Genomic DNA, 23626 nt, shown 5'->3' on the forward strand with positions numbered 1-23626 from the left:
TTCAGTTTGCCCAGTACTGGAATCAAACCACAACAGATGCCTGGGTAAGAGGTGGTTTCTCGGGGTTATGCCCTCTCGTTTCGCAGCCGGCCCCACCCCCTTCAGTGAGAAGCAGCGGCGACACTGGTAGCTATGTATCGGGAGCCGCCAGCAGGACACCCTCCCGCTGCGGCTCCAGGAACACAGTGATCACCGTGTAGAAGCAGCAGCAGCGCGGCTCTGGTATCCGCTGCTGCTAAGTAGCCGGGCCGCCAGCGGGACACCCTCCCGCTGCGGCTCCAGCACAACAGTGATCATAGTGATCACTGGCTGAGTAGAAGCAGCGGCGGCTCTGGTAGCCGCCACTGTGCTGTGTGTCCGGGCTGCCAGCGGGACACCCTCCCACTGCGGCTCCGGCAGTGATCACATGGTGATCACTGGCCGTCCAGAGACAGCAGCGGCGGCTCGCCCACATGGGAACTGTCAGTTGCTGGAGCCAATCAGCAGGCGCTCTACAGTCACCGCTGCCGCCGATTGGCTTTCTGGACTGCAATGCCCCGTGAAGTGCCGATAGCGGGCATTCGGGAGCTATCTGTATGTGTAGCAACATACATACAGATAGCTGTGTTCTGTGGATTGGGTAACTCGTTTTTTTTGTTTTTAAACACCCATGGATTACTGCGGAGACCAGCGCTGGATGTAGGAGAGTATGAAATCTTTCTTGCAGAGCCATGTTTTTGGGAAATCCTACTTGAACAAGGGGACCGAACATCTGGTATAGGTAAGTATGTGTGAATGGGTAGGTGTGTGTAATAAACTTATACTGGACACTGTGTGTGTGTTGTGTTTTTTTAACTCTTTATTTTGCAGTGAAATTACAGGTGCCGCATGTCTGCTGTCACTTGTAGTTCCACAAGTGCAAAATGGCAGGCATGCTGGCACTTGTAGTTCCACTGTAAAGTACAATAGTGACATTATTTGGCCCCCCTATTACCCCGATACCCACCACTCCAGGGGTATGGGGATGAGCCCCAGGCTTCAGCGTAAGCCTGTGGTGCTCGGGAGAGGGGGGACCCTTTTTTGGGGGGTCCCCGAGATCACCAGCTTGCGCTGACTGACTTGGGGTGTAATGCTTTGGACCTGGAGCCCCGGTGATTGGGTCTCCGGACTGTGGCATTACACCCCGGTTGGTTGGGTCTGGTGCTGGTCTTAAATATAGGGGGTACCCCATGTCTTTTTTGCCCCCTATATTTAAAACCAGCACTAGTCTCTGCAGCCTGGTGTTGGTTTCTAAAATACGGTGGAACCCTATACGTTTTGTTCCCCGTATTTTTAGAAACCACCACTGGCTGTCAATTTTTTTTGTACATTTTTGCTACTTTTTTTTTTTTTTTTTTTTTACAGGTTCAACAAAAACTGGAATTTTTGGGAAATATTCTAGGGACCCCCCTAAAGATGTGAAGATGGGCGGTAGAACTGCGCTCTCGTTGACCAGGGGGTGGTGTGTTGTGGTTTTGGGGTGCTGCACCTTTGTGTGGGAGTACCTTTCCTGCAGTGAAAATGTATGGGGGTAGGGGGGGTAAGGTGCGCTCTTCCTGCTAGTAATGGTGATGACTTGTGTGTGTTTGTGAGTGGTGTTAATTAGAATGTTTCTTCTGGTGGTGGTGATGTTTTGGGAGTGAGGAGGGTGTGATTGGGTATGGAGTGTAGTTTGGAGTAATGTGAAAAGGGGAATGGAATAGGATCAAAATGAGGCCAGCGAGACACAGTAATTTTGGGCAAAATCTTTTATTGAGTAGTCACAATGCTGCTCTGTTAAGATCCCGGGCAGGTGGGTGGGGTTCAGTGATGAGTGGTGATGAGACTGGGGAGGTAGGTGGACCCTATTAGGGGGCTCCTTCCCGTGCGGTTCAGTGACCTTGCACGTCACCCCTGCTGGACCTGTGGTCGACAGTCTAGGAAGTCTCGGGGGGGGTGGGGGGATTTGCAGAGTGGGTTGGAACACCTGTGCGGCGTCCCGCGTGTTGGTGTGAGTCTTGGCAGTACTTGCCTACCGGTAGGTTTTTTGTTATGGTGATGTAGGTCGACGTTGTGGCCGTTGCAGATAGGTTGGAAGCTGCAGGTTTGTTGGTGAGCTGGATCAGCGTGTTGCTGGTGTGCTGCAAGTGCACGGCTGTTCTGATTGGTCTGCGGAGGTCAGCGACCGTAGTATGCAGCTGAAATTGGCTCTTGGTTGTGCCGCTGGTGGTGCGGAGCCAGAGGTGTGGATGGGTGAGCTGCTGGGAGGCTGGGTTGCAGCGTGTGTGCTGGGACCACCCCTGGGGGGTGGTCTGTCCGGGATACTGATTCAAAAAAAGCCAGGGAGGAGGGGGGATGTGGAAAGTGTGACCGGGATGGAGCTGGTCACCGGCGATGTTGGCTGGGCGGACTTGCGGCCGGATGTGCGGGATGCTCTTATCACTGACAGTCCCTCGTGGAAATGGGGATCGACGGTGGAGACACCCCTGGCCAGGAGTGAGTTGCTGAGCACGCCTGGGAGCAGGGGGGAGAGGGGCTGGTCCGGGGTGGAGCCGGTCACTGGAGGTGTGAGCGGTGCGGACCAGCAGGCGGGTGGGCTGAGAGCTTTCTGCACTGGTGGTCCCTGGTGGGGATGGCGATCTTTAGTGGTGGTCAGCTTGGATCGGTGTCTGGTTTGATGTGAGGGTCTCCAACGCGTTTCGGCACAGGTGCCTTCAAGGAGGTGTGAGAGGATCAATGCTTCTGAGGTTCTTATGTAGGGCACTTCCGGGGGTGGGGGTGTGATCATACACACCTTCGAACATCTGGTAACAGAGGACATCAACAAACGCAATACCTCTAACAAACTGCACAACCCAAACCTCACCACCAACGAAAAAAGTGCACTGAACAATCTCAAATCGGACAGAAACCTGATAATTAAACCAGCAGACGGGGGGGGGGCATAGTACTCCTGGACAAACTCGACTACATCGCAGAATCACAGCGCATCCTTCAAGACAGACACATATGAGAAACTCAATTCTGACCCGACACTCAAGTTCAACCAAACACTCAAACGCATACTCCTGACCGGTTTAGACACAGGCATCCTCAATAAGCAGGAATATAACTTCATCCATAACCCAAACCCGGTCATACCCGTATTCTATTATCTCCCCAAGATACACAAAAGCACGACACACCCTCCAGGTAGACCCATCATTTCCGGCATCAATTCCATCTCATCTAATCTATCACAATACATCGACCACTATCTTCAACCATACGTCAAACGCCAACGCTCACACTTACAGGACACAACACACATACTAAAAATACTCGAGGACACCACCTGGGGGGATGACCACTGGTTAGTCACCAGCGACGTCACATCCCTATACACGATCATCAATCACCAACAGGGTCTTGACAGCATCAAACACATCTCAATCACGACGACACACTGGAACCAGAACAGATCGCATTCATCCTCCAGGGCATTGAATACATTCTCATACACAATTACTTTTGGTTCGATGGGGACTTCCACCTGCAGAGGACTGGCACCGCTATGGGGACCAAGTTCGCACCAAGTTATGCTAACCTGTTCATGAGCATTTGGGAGGACTCTCACATATGGACGGGTCATGACTGGGATGCGAATTTGGTCCTATGGACCAGATACATAGATGACGTCCTCTGCATCTGGAAGGGTCCCCTACACACACTCCTTGACTTCATTCAATACATCAACAACAATGACTGGAACCTCAAAGTCACAACCAATTACAGCCAATCCTCCGTCAACTTCTTAGACCTAGAAATATACATTGATAATCACCAGATACAGACCAAGACTTTTCAAAAACCCGTAGACGTCAACAGTTACATCCTCTCCAGTAGTGGTCATCACCCCTCCTGGCTCAGCAATATCCCCACAGGACCGTTCAAGCAGATCAGACAAAACTGCACAAAACTCACGGACTATCACGAACAAGCCACAACACTTAAACAACAATTCACGGACAAAGCATACAAACCGGACACATTAGAAGCCACACTAACCCGAATAGGACTAGAAGATAGGAAACCACTTCTGGAATACAAACAACCACAAAACACAGACAACCACGTTCCCTTCATCACACAATTCAACACCCAGGCGACACAAATAAAAAGAATCATCAACAAACACTGGCACTTACTTAAGGAAGATGCACAACTGACAAGTATCCTACCCAACAGACCCAAAGTCATCTACCGCAAGGCCCCCAACATCCATAACAAACTCGTATCCAACCACATTCCTCCACCCATCCGAACACAAAGCACTCTAGACAACTCCAAACTCACAGGGGGTTTCTCCCACTGTGGCTCATGTACCAACTACGTCACACTAAAATATAGAAGCACCACACCCACTACAACATTCTCATCCACACAGACAAACACCACGTATAAAATTAAAGAACACATTTCATGCAACACTAACAACGTAATCTACCTCATACAATGCCCATGCAATCAACAATACATAGGCAGGACCACCAGACCACTAAAAACCAGAATTGCCGAACATCTGAGAAACATCACCAAACAAACAGAGAACCATAACATACCCGTACACTACAAAGAATACCACCTTAGCAGCACACAAGGCACCACTTTCATAGGAATCAAACACATGCAAAAAAACTGGAGAGGCGGAGACCATAACAAAATCCTCAACAAGGAGGAACTTGGATGGATATTCACGCTGAAAACATTAACCCCCAGGGGACTCAACATTGACAACGAAGTCAAATCCGTGTTAACGAAGTAATCTCCAACCAGCCCACCCACGCTCTACTCCAGCCCCAACCCCTATCACCTCCCCTTTTATCACTGCTGTTAGTCCCTGCACACACCTGCACTGCATCACCATTCAGCAATTCTTTGCACACACCACCGCATTACCTTTCAAACACACCATTGACCCAATATGATTACACGTATCACTCCAGCTAGTCCCTACACACAACTGAACCGCATCACCATTCAGAAAGTCCCTGCACCGCATTGCCTTTCAAAAAAAAAAAAAAGCAAACCCCTACACACACCTGCACCGCATTACCTCCCAAACACACCATTGGCCTAATATGATTACACTTACCACTCCAGCTAGTACCTGCAACGCATCACCAATCAGCAAGTCCCTGCACACACCTGCACCACATTACCTTTCAAACACATCATTGGCCCATTATGATTACACTTATCACTCCAGCAAGTCCCTGCACACACCTGCACCGCATTACCTCTCAAACACATCATTGGCCTAATATGATTACACTTACCACTCCAGCTAGTTCCTGCACACACCTGAACCGCATCACCAATCAGCAAGTCCCTGCACCATATTACCCATCAAACACACCATTGGCCCCATGAGTCACCAGATCACACCCCCACCCCCGGAAGTGCCCTACATAAGAACCTCAGAAACATTGGTCCTCTCACACCTCCTTGAAGAAGGCACCTGTGCCGAAACGCGTTGGAGACCCTCACATCAAACCCGACACCGATCCAGGCTGACCTCCACTATAGATCCCCATCCCCACCAGGGACCACCAGTGCAGAATGCTCTCAGCCCACCCGCCTGCTGGTCCGCACCGCTCACACCTCCAGTGACCGGCTCCACCCCGGACCAGCCCCTCTCCCCCCCCTGCTCCCAGGCGTGCTCAGCAACTCACTCCTGGCCAGGGGTGTCTCCACCGTCGATCCCCATTTCCACGAGGGACCGTCAGTGATAAGAGCATCCCGCACATCCGGCCGCAAGTCCGCCCAGCCAACATCGCCGGTGACCAGCTCCATCCCGGTCACACTTTCCACATCCCCCCTCCTCCCTGGCTTTTTTTGAATCAGTATCCCGGGCAGACCACCCCCCAGGGGTGGTACCAGCACACACGCTGCAACCCAGCCTCCCAGCAGCTCACCCATTCACACCTCTGGCTCCGCACCACCAGCGGCACGACCAAGAGCCAATTTCAGCTGCATACTATGGTCGCTGACCTCCGCAGACCAATCAGAACAGCCGTGCACTTGCAGCACACCAGCAACACGCTGATCCAGCTCACCAACAAACCTGCAGCTTCCAACCTATCTGCAACGGCCACAACGTCGACCTACATCACCATAACAAAAAACCTACCGGTAGGTAAGTACTGCCAAGACTCACACCAACACGCGGGACGCCGCACAGGTGTTCCAACCCACTCTGCAAATCCCCCCACCCCCCGAGACTTCCTAGACTGTCGACCATAGGTCCAGCAGGGGTGACGTGCAAGGTCACTGAACCGCACGGGAAGGAGCCCCCTAAAAGGGTCCACCTACCTCCCCAGTCTCATCACCACTCATCACTGAACCCCACCCACCTGCCCGGGATCTTAACAGAGCAGCATTGTGACTACTCAATAAAAGATTTTGCCCAAAATTACTGTCTCGCTGGCCTCATTTTGATCCTATTCCATTCCCCTTTTCACATTACTCCAAACTACACTCCATACCCAATCACACCCTCCTCACTCCCAAAACATCACCACCACCAGAAGAAACGTTCTAATTAACACCACTCACAAACACACACAAGTCATCACCATTACTAGCAGGAAGAGCGCACCTTACCCCCCCCCCCTAAAGATGTGTAGACATGGGGGATCACTATGGGTACCCCCATTTTTAACTACTGAAGGAAGTGGGGGTTTCTAATAGCCGCGGCAGGTGCATAAATGCGACTTTGAAGAAAATGATGCAGAAGAGCATTTAGTATTTTTTTTGGGGGGGGAAAAATAACTATTTACCAGCAAATTTGGAGTAATTGAAAATGGGGGTCAGCATATTTTAAAGTTGCTAAAGTGACTTGAAAAAACACCTGGGGCATACATGGGGACCCTCCCAGAGTATTTTTTTTTTTTTTTTTTTTAACTGTCCCCCAACATTTTTTTTTTTTTTTGGCCCCCAAATTCAAAGTGCTTTTTTTTGGGGTGTCCCGATTTTTTTTTTTTTTTTTTTACAGATCGTTTCAAGGGGTCATTCTGAAGGGTGCAGGCTATTTTTTTTTTAAGCCTGCACCCCTAAACCCCAATTCTGCACTTTTTTTCGCCACCTATTCAGTGGTGAAGTTATCCCCGTTTTTTTTTTCAGACTTTTCGAACCTGCGAAAAGTCTTTGAAATTGAATATGGTGTAAAACCAAAACCTCCGAAAATGACGTCATTGGTGCGAAAACATCGCAAAAATTGAGTTTTCGCTCCATATTGAATACCGCTATAAGATGTATGAGGGCACAACTGTAACTCATGTCACTGTAAAATCCTCAGTGCATGTTGAGGTCACTTGATTCGGTGTAAAAACTAATTTATAGAAGTCTGTATTTCCTTTTTAATTCTCCGTGGCAGACATTACAATGGTTAATTTCCCTTCTGCGTACAGGTAGAGATGGGAGAGAAACAGTAAGATGGCTATATAATGCAGCTCCTGCTCTTCCCTGGCAAAATCCTGTCTATAGTTAGGCCAGGCAGTGTTTTATAGTTTGCCTGTAGTAGAAGGGTTTAATTTTCTTCTGGATCCCAGTGACCCCCTATGTGATGCTGCAAGCCGAGAATTGGGCTCTCAAAATTAAAGTGCGCCTTTGGATAGATGCCGGTGTTCAACGCGTGCACTGCATCATTGAAAGCTCCAGACATGGCTCTGGTGGCAGAGAAGGCTTTAAGAATAGCCATGCTGGTGCATGGATGGTGTAATCAAACTGACCAAGGTATTAAGGGGGGGGGGGGGGGGGGGTGCTGTCCGAAGGGTTCTGAAAGAAATCCCCACATTTTTTGCCAAAAAATAGGGATTTTGCATGTGTTTTTCGCCTGGTCTGGGATGGTGAACTTTACTTTTTCTCCCGTTTTTTTTTCGACCATTGCATTTTCGCCTGTGTTTTTGGCGAAATTATCTCCTTTTTTGGTGAAAATAAGTTTTCGTCTTTTTTCGACGCTAATTGAGTACGGCCCTTGGTTGCATTGCAGCTGCAGAGAAAAACCTATTCTGTGTACGAGACCACACAGGATTTGGTATATAACAAACTTGCAAAGTTGCAGATGTAGCACTTGGGAACTTGGCGGCATGATTAAAAGCTGCAGCTGTGTGATTTTGAGCCCATTTTACAGATTCAGTCTCGCAAAGATTTACAAGTAGCGCACATATTGATCAGCGCAATGTAGTTCTCTCCCAGTTTTATTTATGCGACTAAGATGCACCTTTTGAGCGAGAGACTCCTGGGCGTGACAGTCGCCCGGGTTCCGTTGCCGAAAGACTCTTTGGCGCAACTGGAGCCGCAGTGTATAACGACACATCTGTACTGTACCATCTATTGGTATTTTCTTGGAGGGTTTATATTGTTGCTAACTCTACCTAGAAGTAGGGATGGCCATCAATGTGTCCAAAACATTGATGGTTGCTGTCCGATAACTACTTTTGCCATCAATGTCAAAACCAATGGTTGGATGTAGGAGCCAATGTGTTTTTTTATTTTTTTAATGTTGCAAGACTGAGCTTAACCCTGCCCCCCTCCGATTTTTTTGATTTGTCCACGGCCTGGCGTGCCAGCAGCAAAAGTGACCTTCGAGGGGGTGCAAACCATCGATGGTTTATATGCTGTCGATGGTAATCACCAAAGGATCAATCGATGGCCATCCCTACCTAGAATGGAAGCTCATTGTAATGGATGCCATGGGGTATTTCAAGGAAGTTTTTAATTTAGAAGTTTTTTTTAGATTAATTTCGAACTAATAATTTTCTTCTTTGCTCTGCAGGCTGGGTTGGGGAAATTCCTCCCTATGGTTCCGAAGTATTCATTGGCAATCTGCCCCAAGAAATCTATGAAGACAAGCTAATCCCACTGTTTCAGTCGGTTGGCAAGCTGTTCGAATTTAGATTGATGATGACTTTCAGTGGCTTGAATCGTGGCTTTGCGTACGCCCGCTACCCCACCAGACGTCTGGCAGAGCTAGCAATATCCCATCTTAATGGCTATGAAATAAAACGTGGCTACAGGGTAGTGGTCAGCAGAAGCACTGAGAAGTGTGAGCTTGCTCTTGATGGTCTCCCAAGTGTGTTAGATAAGGACACTCTAACAAGAATCTTGTGCGGACTGACTGCCAGTGTGGAAACTGTCTCTCTGTATGCCAGCCCTACGACTGATATGAAGAATTTGGCTATTTTGAAGTATAGTTCCCACAGGGCAGCCGCCATGGCAAAGAAATGTTTCTGTGAAGGTCTGTGAGCACTTTCTGATTTGATAAACTTCCTATTTGTAAGTCTTATATTGGCCGTATACAATAAGATAACTCTCCATCAGACAGAGCAATACACTGAGATAAAACTCTCCAATTATCTGACATTGTCATACGCGGTCAGACAATTGGTCTCTGACCACCAGTTATGACCTCTTGTCAAGCATGCTGGAAGATTTCTTATGGCCAGCAGCAATAAATGGTGCTCGGATGTGGCCATACTGTACAGTTATTAGCCATAGCAATCACAGACCCAGTTATGATTCTGATGTGGGACGGTGTTCTCCTCATGCTTTAGTCCGGGGCAGTCCACCCTGAGTCATTTCCCTGCTGCCTGGCATGGTGATGTGGTTGAAAGATACTCTGCAATGAGATTTTATATAGAAGTGTCAGTATGGCGCAACTCCCTGCTCGGAGAATGTCTGTAGCTCCCTCCATCTCGACACCCAGCCCACCCTGCACCGGAGGCAGGCATTGCAGCCTCCACCTCTCCTACCTGGTGCATGGATGGGGTGTCTGATGAGCTGCTGCTTACCTGCTGTGATGGGGTTGAATCCAAGCCCCCCCCCCCCTCCCCTGGTCAGCAATCTCCATCAGTGTAGCAATTTGTTCTGTATTTATCAGCACTTTATTCCACCCCTGTGCCCTGAACAATGGAAGCTTCTCCTGTGACCCTGCACTTTCAGTTTGCATAACCTACTATAGTCATCGGGGAACACTCCCCTGCAGAGGAAGACTTGCCAGGGTAGGGAGGTCCCTTTACCAAATGGGCTGTCTGTGTGTATTAGGTTTCTTTATATTCTAACTTTGATCAGGCTTTGCTTGTTTCCTGCAGGAACCCATCTGCTATATGGCTGTCCTTTCCATGTAGACTGGCTGCAGCCCACCATAAGGCAGAAGCAGCATTCCGGTGGTCTTCTGCAGCCCCATTCGTTCTTGCCTCAGTTGTGGAACAATGAGACCAAGCAGAAGAAGTTCTCACTGAGTGGTGTCCAGTGTCTTCAGCTCATCTGTGACCGCATGAAACTGGGTCAGCCGGTTTATCAAATAAAGTTCCTGGGCATGGGCTCTTGTGGATGGCTGAGGTTCTGGTATCGTGTAGTAATCCCCAAGCACTGTGCTCCATTCACTGGCTATTCCTGGCTTCTGGGGGACAACCTTATACCAACTGACAAGTACGACCAAGCAAAGGAGATGGTGGCCTTGAGGCTGTTGACTGAATTGGGTAAGTACGAGTCACAGGCCTTGGTTGAAATTTATTTATTTTTTTTTTTTCATCATCCCACAGTAAACTTGAATGTTTGAGTCATAAAAGGTTGAAGAAACAGCAGGTTGCACAGTACTAGATAACCAGCTTGGGAGATGTTGCATATACACCGACCTTTTATTTAATATAACGTTCATTGTAGTGCAATGCGTCTTGCAAGAGGAGAAAAAGGGTAGTGATCTGCGCTCTCAGTGAGGTGGCATGGGGGCGGGGTCACAACACAAGTTTAGTTTCTAGAAAGTGTTGGTACCAAAGTGCAACTGGTCTGCTGTAAAAAAAAAAAATAGGGTGTTTTGAAAAGAGGGTGGTCTCCATATGTAATATCGCTAAGATCTCAAGTAAAAGTGAAATTCTTCTTCAGGGTCCACAGGGGGGACAAGGGGGGTGTAGGTGGGCCTGGGAGGACCGGACACCAACAGCAAAGCTTTTCAATAACAGGATGCTCCGGTCCTTTCCCCTATACCCAGACCACAGCCTGAGATCAACTCTGTTTCGCTGGTGTCTGGCAGGAGCTGGATCACCGTTTTAACAGTGGGGCTGCTATTAAGCGGCCCAAGCTTATTTTTATGTTTTAATTTTATTTTAATTTATTCTAATGTGCAGCAGCACGAGACAGTCCTTTGGACGTCTGCACAGCTGCTCCATCACCCCTCCGCGGCACCGTGACACCAGCCCTCTGCTAGGTACACTCGGCGGGACTGTGATGGGGGAATCTGTATGAAAGACCGCCTGACGTGAGCCCGGCTAATTCAAATCCCGGCGCTGGCTGCCTGATGGGTGAAAATGCAGACAGCGCAGGTAAGTATACTATTCCTACCTATCTCCCCGTGCCTAACCTCCCCTCCCCCAGTTAGTGCCTAAACCAACCCCCCCCCCCCCTTTCCCTAGCCTAACCCTAACCTTCCCCGGAGGGGTGTCTAACACTAAGTCCCCATGGGGTCCCTAAACCTAGCGCGCCCCCCCCCCCCCCTTTATCCCTGGCTACATGTATCCTTACCCCCAGCAGAGGACAATTGGTCTGGCGTCCTCTCTGCGTTCCAGCGTCGGGATTAACATATTTCTGCACTTATGTAAAAACCCTTGCCAGGATTCCAGTGTAGGGATTGACCGCCGGTCTCATAACTACATCCCCTGAGGGGGACCTAGCTAGCAGAGGCTCCCCAGACTGCAGCCGGAACTCAAGAAGACTGGTAAGGCGGATCCCCATTTGCGGGGACCCGCATGTATGTGCAGTCTTGCCTCCGGTCTTAGGAGAGTGACCGGAGGCACTGATGTGGACACTGGTTCATCTAGGACTCCACTAAATCACCCGGGCATTACAAGCACTGGCGCTGGGTATATTTGTAAGGCCAAGGGACCTGGTGGTTAAAGTCAGCATAGGGGAGAAGCCATTCTGCCTGCGGCCTCTTCCCCCAGCTCAAGGCGCCATTCCACTGCGGTCTTGCTGCTCTTCACTCACCCTCCGCTACCTCCTGAGACTCAATGCAGCCACTTTCTGCATTCAGGTCTCCGGGAATGCTGGGTCCAGTCTCTCTGTATACCTTTCCCAAGGGCCAGGTTATACGGCACTATAAACAGTAATGTGCAACACCCAATGGCCGTGGTGATAAGAAATAAAAAAAAGTCACTTCTCATAGTTTTTATATATATATGGAAAAATAAAATCCTAGCATAATACTGTATGTATAAAATATATAGAATTTATTAGGCTAATAGCCAGACAATACTAAAATTTATAATAGTCAACCATGCATATGGTAAAAAAATAGCTCAGCCCTGAGGCCTGTGTACCAGATAATGGATGTAAGTAAACCTTGTGGGGCACTGAGAACAATCCGGATTCATCACCCGTGTGTTAACAAGCAGTCCTGGTACCAGGTATTCTATAGTATTGTAGACTGCAGTCCTTAATGTGTTTCAAGCGTAAGTGGCTCTTCCTCAGAAGGTCATGCTGGCTCCAGTCAGGTGTTGGGGTTTATATACCCTATTGCAGGAAGTTCTGTGTCCCCATTGAGAGAATACCGAAAGTAACGCGGACCTTCACTTCCCATTCGCGGCTAGTGGTATAATATAATTGGTTGTCTAATAGAGCCCACTCTTCCAGGAGGACGGCGTTTCCTCCTAGTATATAGTCCTGGCAGTCCATGGGAGATTGTAGGTATCACAGCAATGCTCCTATCAAAAACCGGAAGTTTTGCCGAAAATTGGAAGTGGTCATCAGAAAAGTAGTGCTCTGTTCTTTCACTCCGGAAGATCCATTGAAACAGCGTTCTATATTTAGGAAGTAAATGTAAAAATACACAATTCTTATTCACACTTAAGTGGAGTAACATATAAAACTCCAAATATTGCACAAAGTGTATGTATGTATATATATATATATATACCTACCTTTATTTATATGGCGCCACAAGTATTCTGCAGCGCCTTACATAGAACGAATAGGTAAACAAGTAACTTGCAGTACAGGACAAGGACATGATTTATATACATTGCTGCAATAGCTATTAAAGCTATCACAATAAGCTGCCGGGAGTTGGCAGTCACGTGTTAGGTGCCCTTATGGGGAGTAAAGAGTAGAAGAAAATGTAAAGAGGAGCACATGAGGGAAGAGGTCCCTGCTTGTGAGAGCTTAAATTCTAAAGGGGAGGGGCAGACAGATGGACGTGACACAGAAGGGGAAGATAGGGAGGAAAGAGCATGAGGTGGGTTAGGATGAGTGCTGGAAGGCCTTGATGAAGTAGTGGGTCTTGAGAGCCCGTTTGAAGATTTGTAGAGAGGTGGAGAGTCTGATGGGGAGAGGGAGAGCATTCCAAAGGTAGGGAGCAGCACGGGCAAAATCTTGGATGCGGGAGTGGGAGGAAGTAATCAGTTGGCAAGAGAGACGGCATGCATTTGTTGAGCGAAGTGGATGGGTGGGAGTGTGAAGGGAGAGAAGGTCAGAAATGTATGCGGGAGAGGATTTGGTAAGGGCTTTGTAGGCAAGTGTAAGAACCTTGAATTGGCTTCTGAAGGGGAACCAGTGTAGGGCTTGAAGCAGATGTAGAACGTCTGGAGAGGAAGATGAGCCGAGCAGCAGCATTGAGAATAGATTGTAGTGGAGAGAGGCGAGAGACTGGGAGGCCAGCTAGGAGAAGGTTACAGTAGTCCAATCTGGAGATGACCAGTGAGTGGATGAGTGTTTTAGTGGCATCCTGGGTGAGGAAAGGTCTAATCCTGGAGATATTTTTTTTAGGTGGAAACGGCAGGAATACAAGAGGTGCTGAATGTGTGGTTTAAAGGAGAGGGAGGAGTCTAGGATAACTCCAAGACAGCGCACTTTGGGGCTAGAGGAGATAGTTGTGCCATCAATGGATAATGAAATTGTGGGAAGTGATGTAGTGGAAGAGGGTGGGAAGATGATCAGCTCAGTCTTACATGTTAAGTTTAAGAAAGCGCTGGGACATCCATGAAGAGACAGACAGTTTGGAGATACGGGTATGGAGCTAGGGGGAGAGCTCAGGGGTGGAAAGGTAAATTTGAGTGTCATCAGCATAGAAATGAGATAGTGATATAGATAGATATATATATATCTATATCACTATTTATTTTAACTCTATAGTGGACTAAAATTAAGGAATTAAAAAGGATACAATCATTGAAGATTTGTAAAAAAACAAAAAACAACTTCAAAATGCGAATTAAAAGAACCACTTTAATTTGTAGTCCTTGTTTAATTCTTCGGGTAATAGGGTTTTAAGTTTAAAATTCCACTTCATCTAATTTTTGGCTAACTTGGTCTCCACATAGCTCTTTGCATGTAGACTTTGTCTTTATGTGCTGTTTTCCCATAAATTACTTTTCTCCTATATCAAAGGTTTGGCACTTAACCTGAAACTGACATTTTCGATTGAGGGCTAGAGACCTTTAGGCTCATACTGCAAAATCCACACCAGTGAAATCCCTATGTGCGTATGGAGTTATTGGTTTGCTACTCTAGGGCACAGGTTCTCAGACTATTTCCTCAGGACGCCAAACAGTGCATGTTTTCCAGGTCTCCTCACAGAATCACAAGTGAAATAATTAGCTCCACCTGTGGATCTTTCAAATGTGGCAGTGAGTAATGACAACCCCTGTGCACCTACTGGATGACCTGGAAAACATGACCTGTGTTGGGGTCCTGAGGACAGAGTTGAGAACCACTGCTCTACGGCACTTTGAACTAACTTTTTTTGGCATTTAAAAAAAAAAAAAAAAAAAAACATTTTAAAGAATGTTCTTCCAAATAAACTTTTCTTTCTTCTTCAGGCTCCACATGGTGACCTTGGGGTCTAGGTGATGGGAACCAATCCGGGCACCACGCAATTAAAGCTTTAGCTACCAGGATGCACTGGGTCCAATCTCCCTATACCCCGCCCCTGAGCCAGAGGCACCTCAGTTTCGTTGGTGCCCAGCTGGAGTCGGGTCACCATTTTGCAGGGGGGCTGTTAATCAGCCCCTAAAGCTTATTTCTTTATTTTAATTTTACTTACACAAGCGACTAGAACGTACAGCAGCAGACTTTCCGTGGGATGTCTGTGCTGCCACTCCACCACCCCTTCGTTGCCGCAACGTCAATACTGATCTGGGGATCTTGGCGGGCATTCCGGAGGTCAGCGCTAGCCAGGGGCCAGATTGCACCCAGACATCAGGAGATGGGCAAGAGCGGGTCACTGTTTGCGGTGACCTGCGCGTAATTGCAGTAGATACCACCAGTCGCAGGGGACAGACTGGTGATGCTGGGTGTGGATACAGGCTTCAGGCCATCGCGCTCCCATTTGACCACCAGAGCGATCTCTTTTTTTTTTTTTTTTTTTTTTTTTTTTTTTTTTTTTTCATCCTATGACTATACCCTTTCTCTCATTCTGCCCTAAATACAGGTGTTAAGGGTAAGCTCATTCCTTACCTCAGAGAATATATAGCTTTTTCAATATTTCTGAGGTCTGTCACATACTGTTGCATTGTGCCATATTTTAGCAACGGGTTCCAGCAGCTTGCATAAGACAGGACCAGTATATTGCTCCCTGTTAGTATCTATATTTGTGGCTGCTTTGTACAGTGTGCGCTATTGTGTGTCATTAACCCCGCAGACATGTCTGACAAGGGTAACTGACACATTCCTGTACTTTTGTTGCAATCTTGCAGATTATGTACTGCAGTTTTCATTACCTTCACGTCCGTGCCTGCACATTCATTTGAGCCGGCGCGAGCTGAGAGGACAGACGTTTTCTCACCTGACGGCACTGCCCTAAGAAAACAGGAGCAGAAGGTACGCTTTGGGGAACACCTGGGAATTGACCACCACTCCTGCCGGAGCAGACGGGACAACACGGAGGAATATTTCACCTATTCAGTCCACATATTCTGCCGGAGCAGACAGGACTACACTGAGGTACTTTTCACCTTGAAATACTGGTTAACAACCTCGGTCTCATTAACCAAGTCGCTCCCTGTCACTTTGAGGTTGAGCGCAATACCAAGGAGGTATTGGGGTACACAAACTTCCCCCCTCATTTGCTTCAATCTACTACATGCTGGAGCCTGTTTTTTAATTATCTCTGGATATCCTGCCACGTTTGCCCTTTAAACAGGGGATCATATAATTAATACAATAGTTACACTGTTATACCATTGTTGCAGGTTGTCAAAGCTGTTTTATACTAATTGAAATAGGCATTGTTCTACTTTTATTGCAGCACATGTCGGATCCTTTGTGTGATTTACTTTTTTTTAATAAAAACCGTTTAGGTTCATAACTTGGTGTATTGACTTGAATGTTTAATTGTCAAACAAGATCTCAACTTTTCAACTACAAGTGCGCGGATGGTTCCAGTCAACAAGTGTCATTACACTCTGTAATGCGGGTTCTGGAATCCTGGGTTTCTACCTTCGGAAGGGTGGAATATGCTCAGTTCCATTCCAGGCCTTTGCAAAAACTGATTCCCCCCCCCCAGATGGAATGGGTTTCTCATTGGGATCTCTGTTCAGATGATGCTCTCTCCGGAGGTGCATCTGTCTATCTGGGTGGCTATGGCCATCTCATCTAGGGTAATCCTTACATCGGACGCCAGTCTCTGGGGCGCAGTGACCAGTCTGCACCCCTGTCTGGGCAGTTGGACGTCTGTCAATTCCGCACTGCCAATCAACTTATTGGAACTTCAAGCTCTCTTGAGCCCTCGCTCTGGCCTAAAACATACTTCACGGTAAACCTGAAAAGTTCAGTCCGACAATGTCACAACAGTGGCTTACATCTAGGAGACACTCGTAGTTGGGCATCAATGACGGGAATGTCACTCATTCTGACATAGTCAAAGGGTCTCCTACCGGCCATCTCTGCAGGGTTCATTCCAGGATTTCTCCAGTGGGAAGCTGACTTCCTCAGCCATCATGACGTGCATCCCAGGGACTGGTCTCTTCTCCATGAGAGGTTTCAACTCATAGTGAGCAGAAGGGGCCTCTACAGAGGTGGTCCTCATGGCCTCCTGACTATCACACACTGCCGGTGTTAGGGTCCAGAACTAGAGGTACTGAAGCAACCTTCGGTGACGTGTTGTCAGTGAAGTGGACCTTCCAATTTGTACCTGTTTCCCCCGGTCTCCCTTCTTCCTCAAGGTCTTCAGAAGTTAAATTGGGATGGAGGTACTGTCCTGCTGGTGGTTCCAGATTGACCCAGAAGTCTCTGGTACTTAGAATTTCGGAGTCTCTCCATCGACACTCCGTTCCTGCTGCCTCAATATTCAGACCTGTTGTCTCAGGGTCCTTGCCTTTCCCTGGACCTGGGTCGTTTGTCTTTGACTGTGTCCCTACTGTGGTCCTAAGGCTTCTCTGGCTCTGTCATCATGGGGATGTTTAGAGCGCGTATGCCAGCTTTTGCTGGGATCTACCACAGAATGTGGCATGCATAATTCCTATGGTATCGTACCTGTAGCTACGATCCTCCAGTGTTTTGGATTTCCAGAAGTTCTGGCATTCCTTCCAGCTGGCTTGGGTCTAGCCCCCTCCACCTGGCCTTCCTTAAAGTGTGGGTCTCTGCACTGTTGGTATGGTTCAGATGTGGAATTGCTCCACTCTAGGGTATTCAGACCGTCATTCCAGGTGTTTTCTAAATTCTACCTCCCTTTATCCCCCCCTAGGGGCTCCTTGGGATTTAACAGTGGTCTTCATGCCCTCCTGGGGTCTCCATTTGAACCACTAGTTTTGATAGGCCTTACGTGGTTTATGGCTTAGACTTTCTTATCGTGTTTGCATCTGCTAGGAGAGTGTTGGAATTGGGAGCGTTCTAATGTGGTTCCCTCTTCTGGATATTTCACAAAGACAGGGTTGTGAGTCGCACTAGCCCTGTTTCTTCCTAAAGTGTTTAAGTTCCATATTATTCAGGAACTTATTGTACCAGTGTTTGTCTCCAGTCCTCTTGGCTGGGGTTTCCTCATTGACTGACTGTGGTCTGGCCTCTCCAGATTTGTGTGGTCTATGGATTTCACAGGAAAGGTTGGCCGGCCGATAAACTGACACTGGCTAGATGGCTTTGTATGTCTATCTCAGGGGCCTGCACATAGGAAGGCCTTTCTGTTTCTGTTGATGCTTATTCTACTCTGGCTGTGGGTGGCTCGCTGTGGCTTTGGGACATCCCCAAGGTCAACCCTATGGACACTGAAGAAAATTTTATATGGTAAGAACTAACCCTCGCTATCCATCTTCGAAGTCCACAGGGCACCCACCCTGATACGCCTGGCTTCATATGGGCTGTTACTGGTCACCTGTTTCCCGTCTCCTTCTCTGAGTATGGTTCTTGAGTGTTCCAGTCTTCTTTCTTTGTTCCTCCGGCTTTTGGATACTAACAAACTGAGGTGCCTCTGGCTTGGGGGTGGGGTTATAGGGAGAGTGGACCTAGTGCATCCTGGGAGCTTAAAGCTTTAACTGTGTGGTGCCTGGATTTGGTTCCCAACCTATACCCCAAGGTCAACCCTGTGGACCCTATGGACTTTGAAGAAAGATAACAAGGGTAATTTCTTACCATATCTCATTTTTGCCTCTCAGGATGCTTCCTTTTGGGCGCCGGGTTCTCCTCTCAGCTTGGAGCGTCCCCACCCTTAAAAAGACTGCTTTGGGACATCCCCAGAGTCCTTAGGCTCCACAGGGAGACCTTGAAGAAGAAAATTGATTATAAGAACTTGCCTTTTGTTAACTTTGAAGTCCACAGGGCACCAGCCCTGACGCTCCTAGCTTCAGATGGGCGATATTGCTGGTCACCGGGTTCAGTGTCCTTTTCTGTGAGTGTCTTAAGTATACCAGTCTTCCTTCTCTGATCCTCCTCCAGCCTTTGGCTTATTACCAACTGAGGTGCCTCTGGCTTGGGGGTGGGGTGTAGGGAGAGTGGACCCAGTGCATCCTGGGAGCTAAAGCTTTAACTGCGTGGTGCCCAGATTGGTTCCCATCACCTACACCCCAAGGTCTCCCTATGGACTTCAAAGAAAGTGTTAACAAAGGTAAGTTCTTACCATAACTCATTTTATCACAAAGCAGATAATTAAAAAAAACAAATTAGTACGAAGTATCAAACCACTAATCCCATGCGCACAAAGAGATTTCACCGGTGTGGTTTTTGCAGTATGTGACTAAAGATCTCTAGCTCTCGATCAAAAATGACAGTTTCAGGTTAATGGCCAAATATTTGTTTATTACTTGACATAACACTAACGTTTGTTTGATCCAATGTTCATGTGGACTATGTTATATTGGTCGCACTTCAAAATCTTTAAAAACTCATATGGGAGAACACGTACGAAATCTAAAAAAAGTTGGAAACTCTATTCCTGTCAGCACTTTAAGAAGAACCATAAATGTTCACCAGGAGAAATAATTAAATGTATGGGAATACAGCACATTTAGGGAAATTCAATATGGAGCGAAAACTCAGTTTTTTGCGTCAATATCGCACCTATGATGTCATTATCGCAGGTTTTAGTTTTACACTGTATTCAATTTCAAAGACTTTTCGCGGGTTCGAAAAGTCTTTGAAAAAAAACGGGGATAACTTTTCACCACTGAATAGGTGGCGAAAAAAAAGTGCAGAATTGTAGTTTAGGGGTGCAGGCTTAAAAAAAAAATAGCCTGCACCCCTGGGAATGACATTTAAAAATTAACTGTCAAAAAAAAAATAGGGACACCCCAAAAAAATGTATTTAAAAATTGGGGTGAAAAAAAAAAAAATGGGGGAAAAAAATGTTTAAAACTAGGGAAATAGGTTCAGGGCTATTCTGCAAGTATGCGGCAGGTGTTTTCTAGAATAGATTTATAGCGGCAGGTGCACATATGCAGAATTTTTAAAAACTTTAGGGACATCAAAATATGCTAGTACCCATTTTTATGTACCCCAAATTTGATGGGACCACTTAAAAAAATGAGAAAAAAACCTGTGCTCTTCTGCAACACTTCAATGTCGGGGAAAAAACACCTGCTGCGGCTATTTAAATCCCCGACTTTCATTTACAGGCTAAAACGGGGGTACCTATAGTGATCCCCCATGTTTTTACAACTTTGAGGGGTCCTACAATTTTTTTTTAAGGAAAATTTCGTAACTTTACACAATTCCAACTTCGCAGGCTCCAGTTTTCGTTAGTTTCATATTGAATACGGGGATAAGTGGGCGCGCGCCCGATACTTTATCCCAGGTAAAAGCTCCGATATGAAACGTAAACTTCGACAGCGAAGTTTCTTTCATATTGAATTCCCCTCATTGTCTCCACATACCTCTTTCCATGTAGACTTAAAGTTAGCTAAAAATAAGATGAAGGGGATTATTAAACTTAAAACCCCATTACCCGAAGGACAAGACCTTCGAATTAAAGTGGTTAATCTAATACACATTTTAAAGTTTTTTTTTTTTTTTTTTTTTGAACGAATATATATGCTTTTTATCTTTAAAAAAAAAAAAAAAAAAAAAAAAAAAAAAAAATATATATATATATATATATATATATATAGCTCTTAATATATTTTATGATCTTTATATTTTCTTTGTACAACATTTAGAATTTTGTTACTCCACTTAAGTGTGAATAAGAATTTGTGTTTTTATATTTACTTCCTGTATATTGAATGCTGTTTCAATGGATCTTTCAGAGATTAAAGTAAGACAGAGCACTACTTTCTGATGACCACTTCCGGTTTTCGATGAGAACATTGCTGTGATGCCTACTATCTCCCATGGACTGCCAGGACTATATACTAGGAGGAAACTCCGTCCTCCTGAAAGATAGGGCTCTATTAGACAACCACTTTTATTACTATTGCACCAATAGCCGCGAACCGGAAGTGTAGGTCCGCGTTGCTTCTGTTCTCTCAACGGGGACACAGAACTTCCTGCAATAGGGTATTTAAACCCCAACACCTGACTGGAGCCAGCATGACCTTCTGAGGAAGAGCCACTTAGGCTTCAAATGCGTTAAGGACTGCAGTCTACAATACTATAGAATACCTGGTACCGGGACTGCTTGTTCGACACTGGATTGTTCTCAGTGCACCACAAGGTCTGCTTATATCAATTATCTGGTACACAGGCCTCTGGGCTCAGCTATTTGCTACCTCACATCATTTTTATATATATATATATATATATATATATATATATATATATATATATTATATTTATATTACTGTGTGTATGTATATGTATGTGTATATATATATATATATATATATATATATATATATATATATATATAAATAAATATACTGTGTATATATGTGTGTATATATATATATATATACACACATACAGTATATATATATATATATATATATATATACTGTATGTATATGTGTGTGTGTGTATATATATATATATATATATATATACAGTAATATATATATATATATATTGTGTGTGTGTATATATATATGTTTGTGTATATATATGTATGTGTGTGTATATATGTGTGTGTATATATATATATATGTATATATGTGTGTGTATGTATATATGTGTGTATGTATATATATATATATATATATATATATATACACATATATATATATATATATATATATACACACAGTATATTTATATATATATATATATATACACACAGTATATTTATATATATATATATATATATATATACACACAGTATATTTATATATATATATATATATATATATACACACAGTATATTTATATATATATATATATATATATATACACACAGTATATTTATATATATATATATATACACACACAGTATATTTATATATATATATATATATATATATACACACAGTATATTTATATATATATATATATATATATACACACAGTATATTTATATATATATACACAGTATATTTATATATAATATATATATATATATATGTGTGTATACTGTATGTATAGTCCAAATTACCCTAGCTGCCGTTTTACATATATATCTATTTTATATTCTGTTTTTTTATACATGTGATATTTTATATGCAAATTTTATGTGCATGGTTGACTATTATATATTTTAGTATTGTTTGGCTATTAGCCTAATTCTATATATTTTATACATACAGTATTATGCTATGTTTTGCTTTCTTTTTCCATATATAAAAATATTTTTGAAACTGAACAAGTAATTTTGTTTTTATTTCTTATCACCACGGTCTAGTGCCATTGGGTGTTGCACTTTACTGTTTATATTGTATTCAAGTTTTGGCATTTAAGGTGACTCAAGTGCTCCACCTAGGGTTCTTCTCTAGGAGTGCTACGGTGTTGTATTGAACATGCTTGTTATACAGCTCTATAGCCTACCAGCCACTACGTTCTGTGTAGTTGATTTTAATGCCCACTGCAGTTACAGCAGCACTAGCATAAGTCACATACAATGTTTTCTTTTCATGACTCTGCTTATACTTTTCCCTTCTACTGTAACTTTTGCATACTAAGGTATAAGGGGGTTCATTGTACCTCACATGTTCATATATTTGTGAGGGCTATCACATACTATATATTGCTGTTGTGCACTACACTGTGCCATATTACACATACATCGGGGTTGCTCACTGCACTGTCAGATTGTTACATTATTCTTGCAGCTAGAATGACAGCCTGCTCCTCCCACTCTGGTGTCCTGTAAATTCTACTCAGCAGACTTCACTTCAGAGGACCTCATTCAGTAGGGTCTTTGTGCATTGTGTTATACTGCCCCAGGCCCATCAGACCAACCCTGGGCTACTTTTTCACAGGTGCTTGCGGAACATCTAACCATCCTATAGTGGGAGCTACCACAGGGGACAGCCACAACAGGTACTCCCTGCAAATCATTTACCTCCCCCATGGGTAGACATAGTTTCTACCTCAGTGCAGAGTCTGGTGGATACCTCCTACAGCCTTTCAGTAAATGCTGCAAATAGTGACCCCCCCCCCCCCCCCCCTTACCTAGTAAATTTACTAAGCGTGCTGTTACCTTCTCAGTACATCCAGCTATCAGATTCTGATTTATCATCTGGGTAGGCAGAAGATGCCTCTGACTCCCCCCTTCAGAGACTAGGATTCCCACTTTAAATTGAATTTACCTGCACTTGTGAGAGCTGTAAACTCTACTCTTTAAATAGAGACAGAACCTGCTCCTAAAGCAAAACAGCCATCGTTTAAACGACAAAAAATAGTTTTGCCAGAATTTCCTCACTCAGATTAGCTATCTGATCATATGAGTGAGGCATGGAATATGCCCAGTGAAAGATTTCAGCTGCCTAAACGTTTAAGTTCCTTTTACCCTCTTCCCACTACTGATTGCACTAAATGGGAAGTTCCCCCAGCAGTGGATTCCCACATGACATGTCTGGTCAAAAATGCTACCTTGCCTATCCATACTGCAACTTCCTTGGAGGAGACTATGGTTAGAAGTATTGAGGCTTGTCTAAAATCTATACAGTAGTCTTACAGGAGCGATTACTTGTCCTGCTAGGGCTACGGCGTGGGTGGCTAAGGCCATTGAGAGTTGGGCAGAGTCCCTAGAAGAGACCTTTCCCTCTAATGTGAGATATGTATGACAGCTGATCCCTCA

The 23626-nt window shown here is 45.3% G+C and overlaps 1 protein-coding gene across 3 annotated transcripts in view; it reads left to right on the top strand.

Annotated features, from left to right (window-relative positions):
• Positions 1-23626, top strand: part of DND1 (DND microRNA-mediated repression inhibitor 1) — a 47668-nt gene that overhangs the window by 12594 nt on the left and 11448 nt on the right. The window contains exons 3-5 of one of the 3 annotated variants that reach the window (XM_088456648.1): positions 8816-9277; positions 10131-10520; positions 20703-21188. In XM_088456648.1, the coding sequence (XP_088312774.1) occupies positions 8816-9277; positions 10131-10520; positions 20703-20734 (884 nt within the window). In that variant the 3' untranslated portion in view covers positions 20735-21188. Of the gene's footprint in view, positions 1-8815; positions 9278-10130; positions 10521-15725; positions 16247-20702; positions 21189-23626 lie in introns of those variants that run through there. The other 2 variants (XM_088456647.1, XM_088456650.1) reach the window with 2 other exon arrangements.

Source organism: Taudactylus pleione, unplaced genomic scaffold, assembly GCF_031769625.1.
Source record: "Taudactylus pleione unplaced genomic scaffold, aTauple2 ptg000711l, whole genome shotgun sequence".
Lineage (NCBI taxonomy): Eukaryota > Metazoa > Chordata > Amphibia > Anura > Myobatrachidae > Taudactylus > Taudactylus pleione.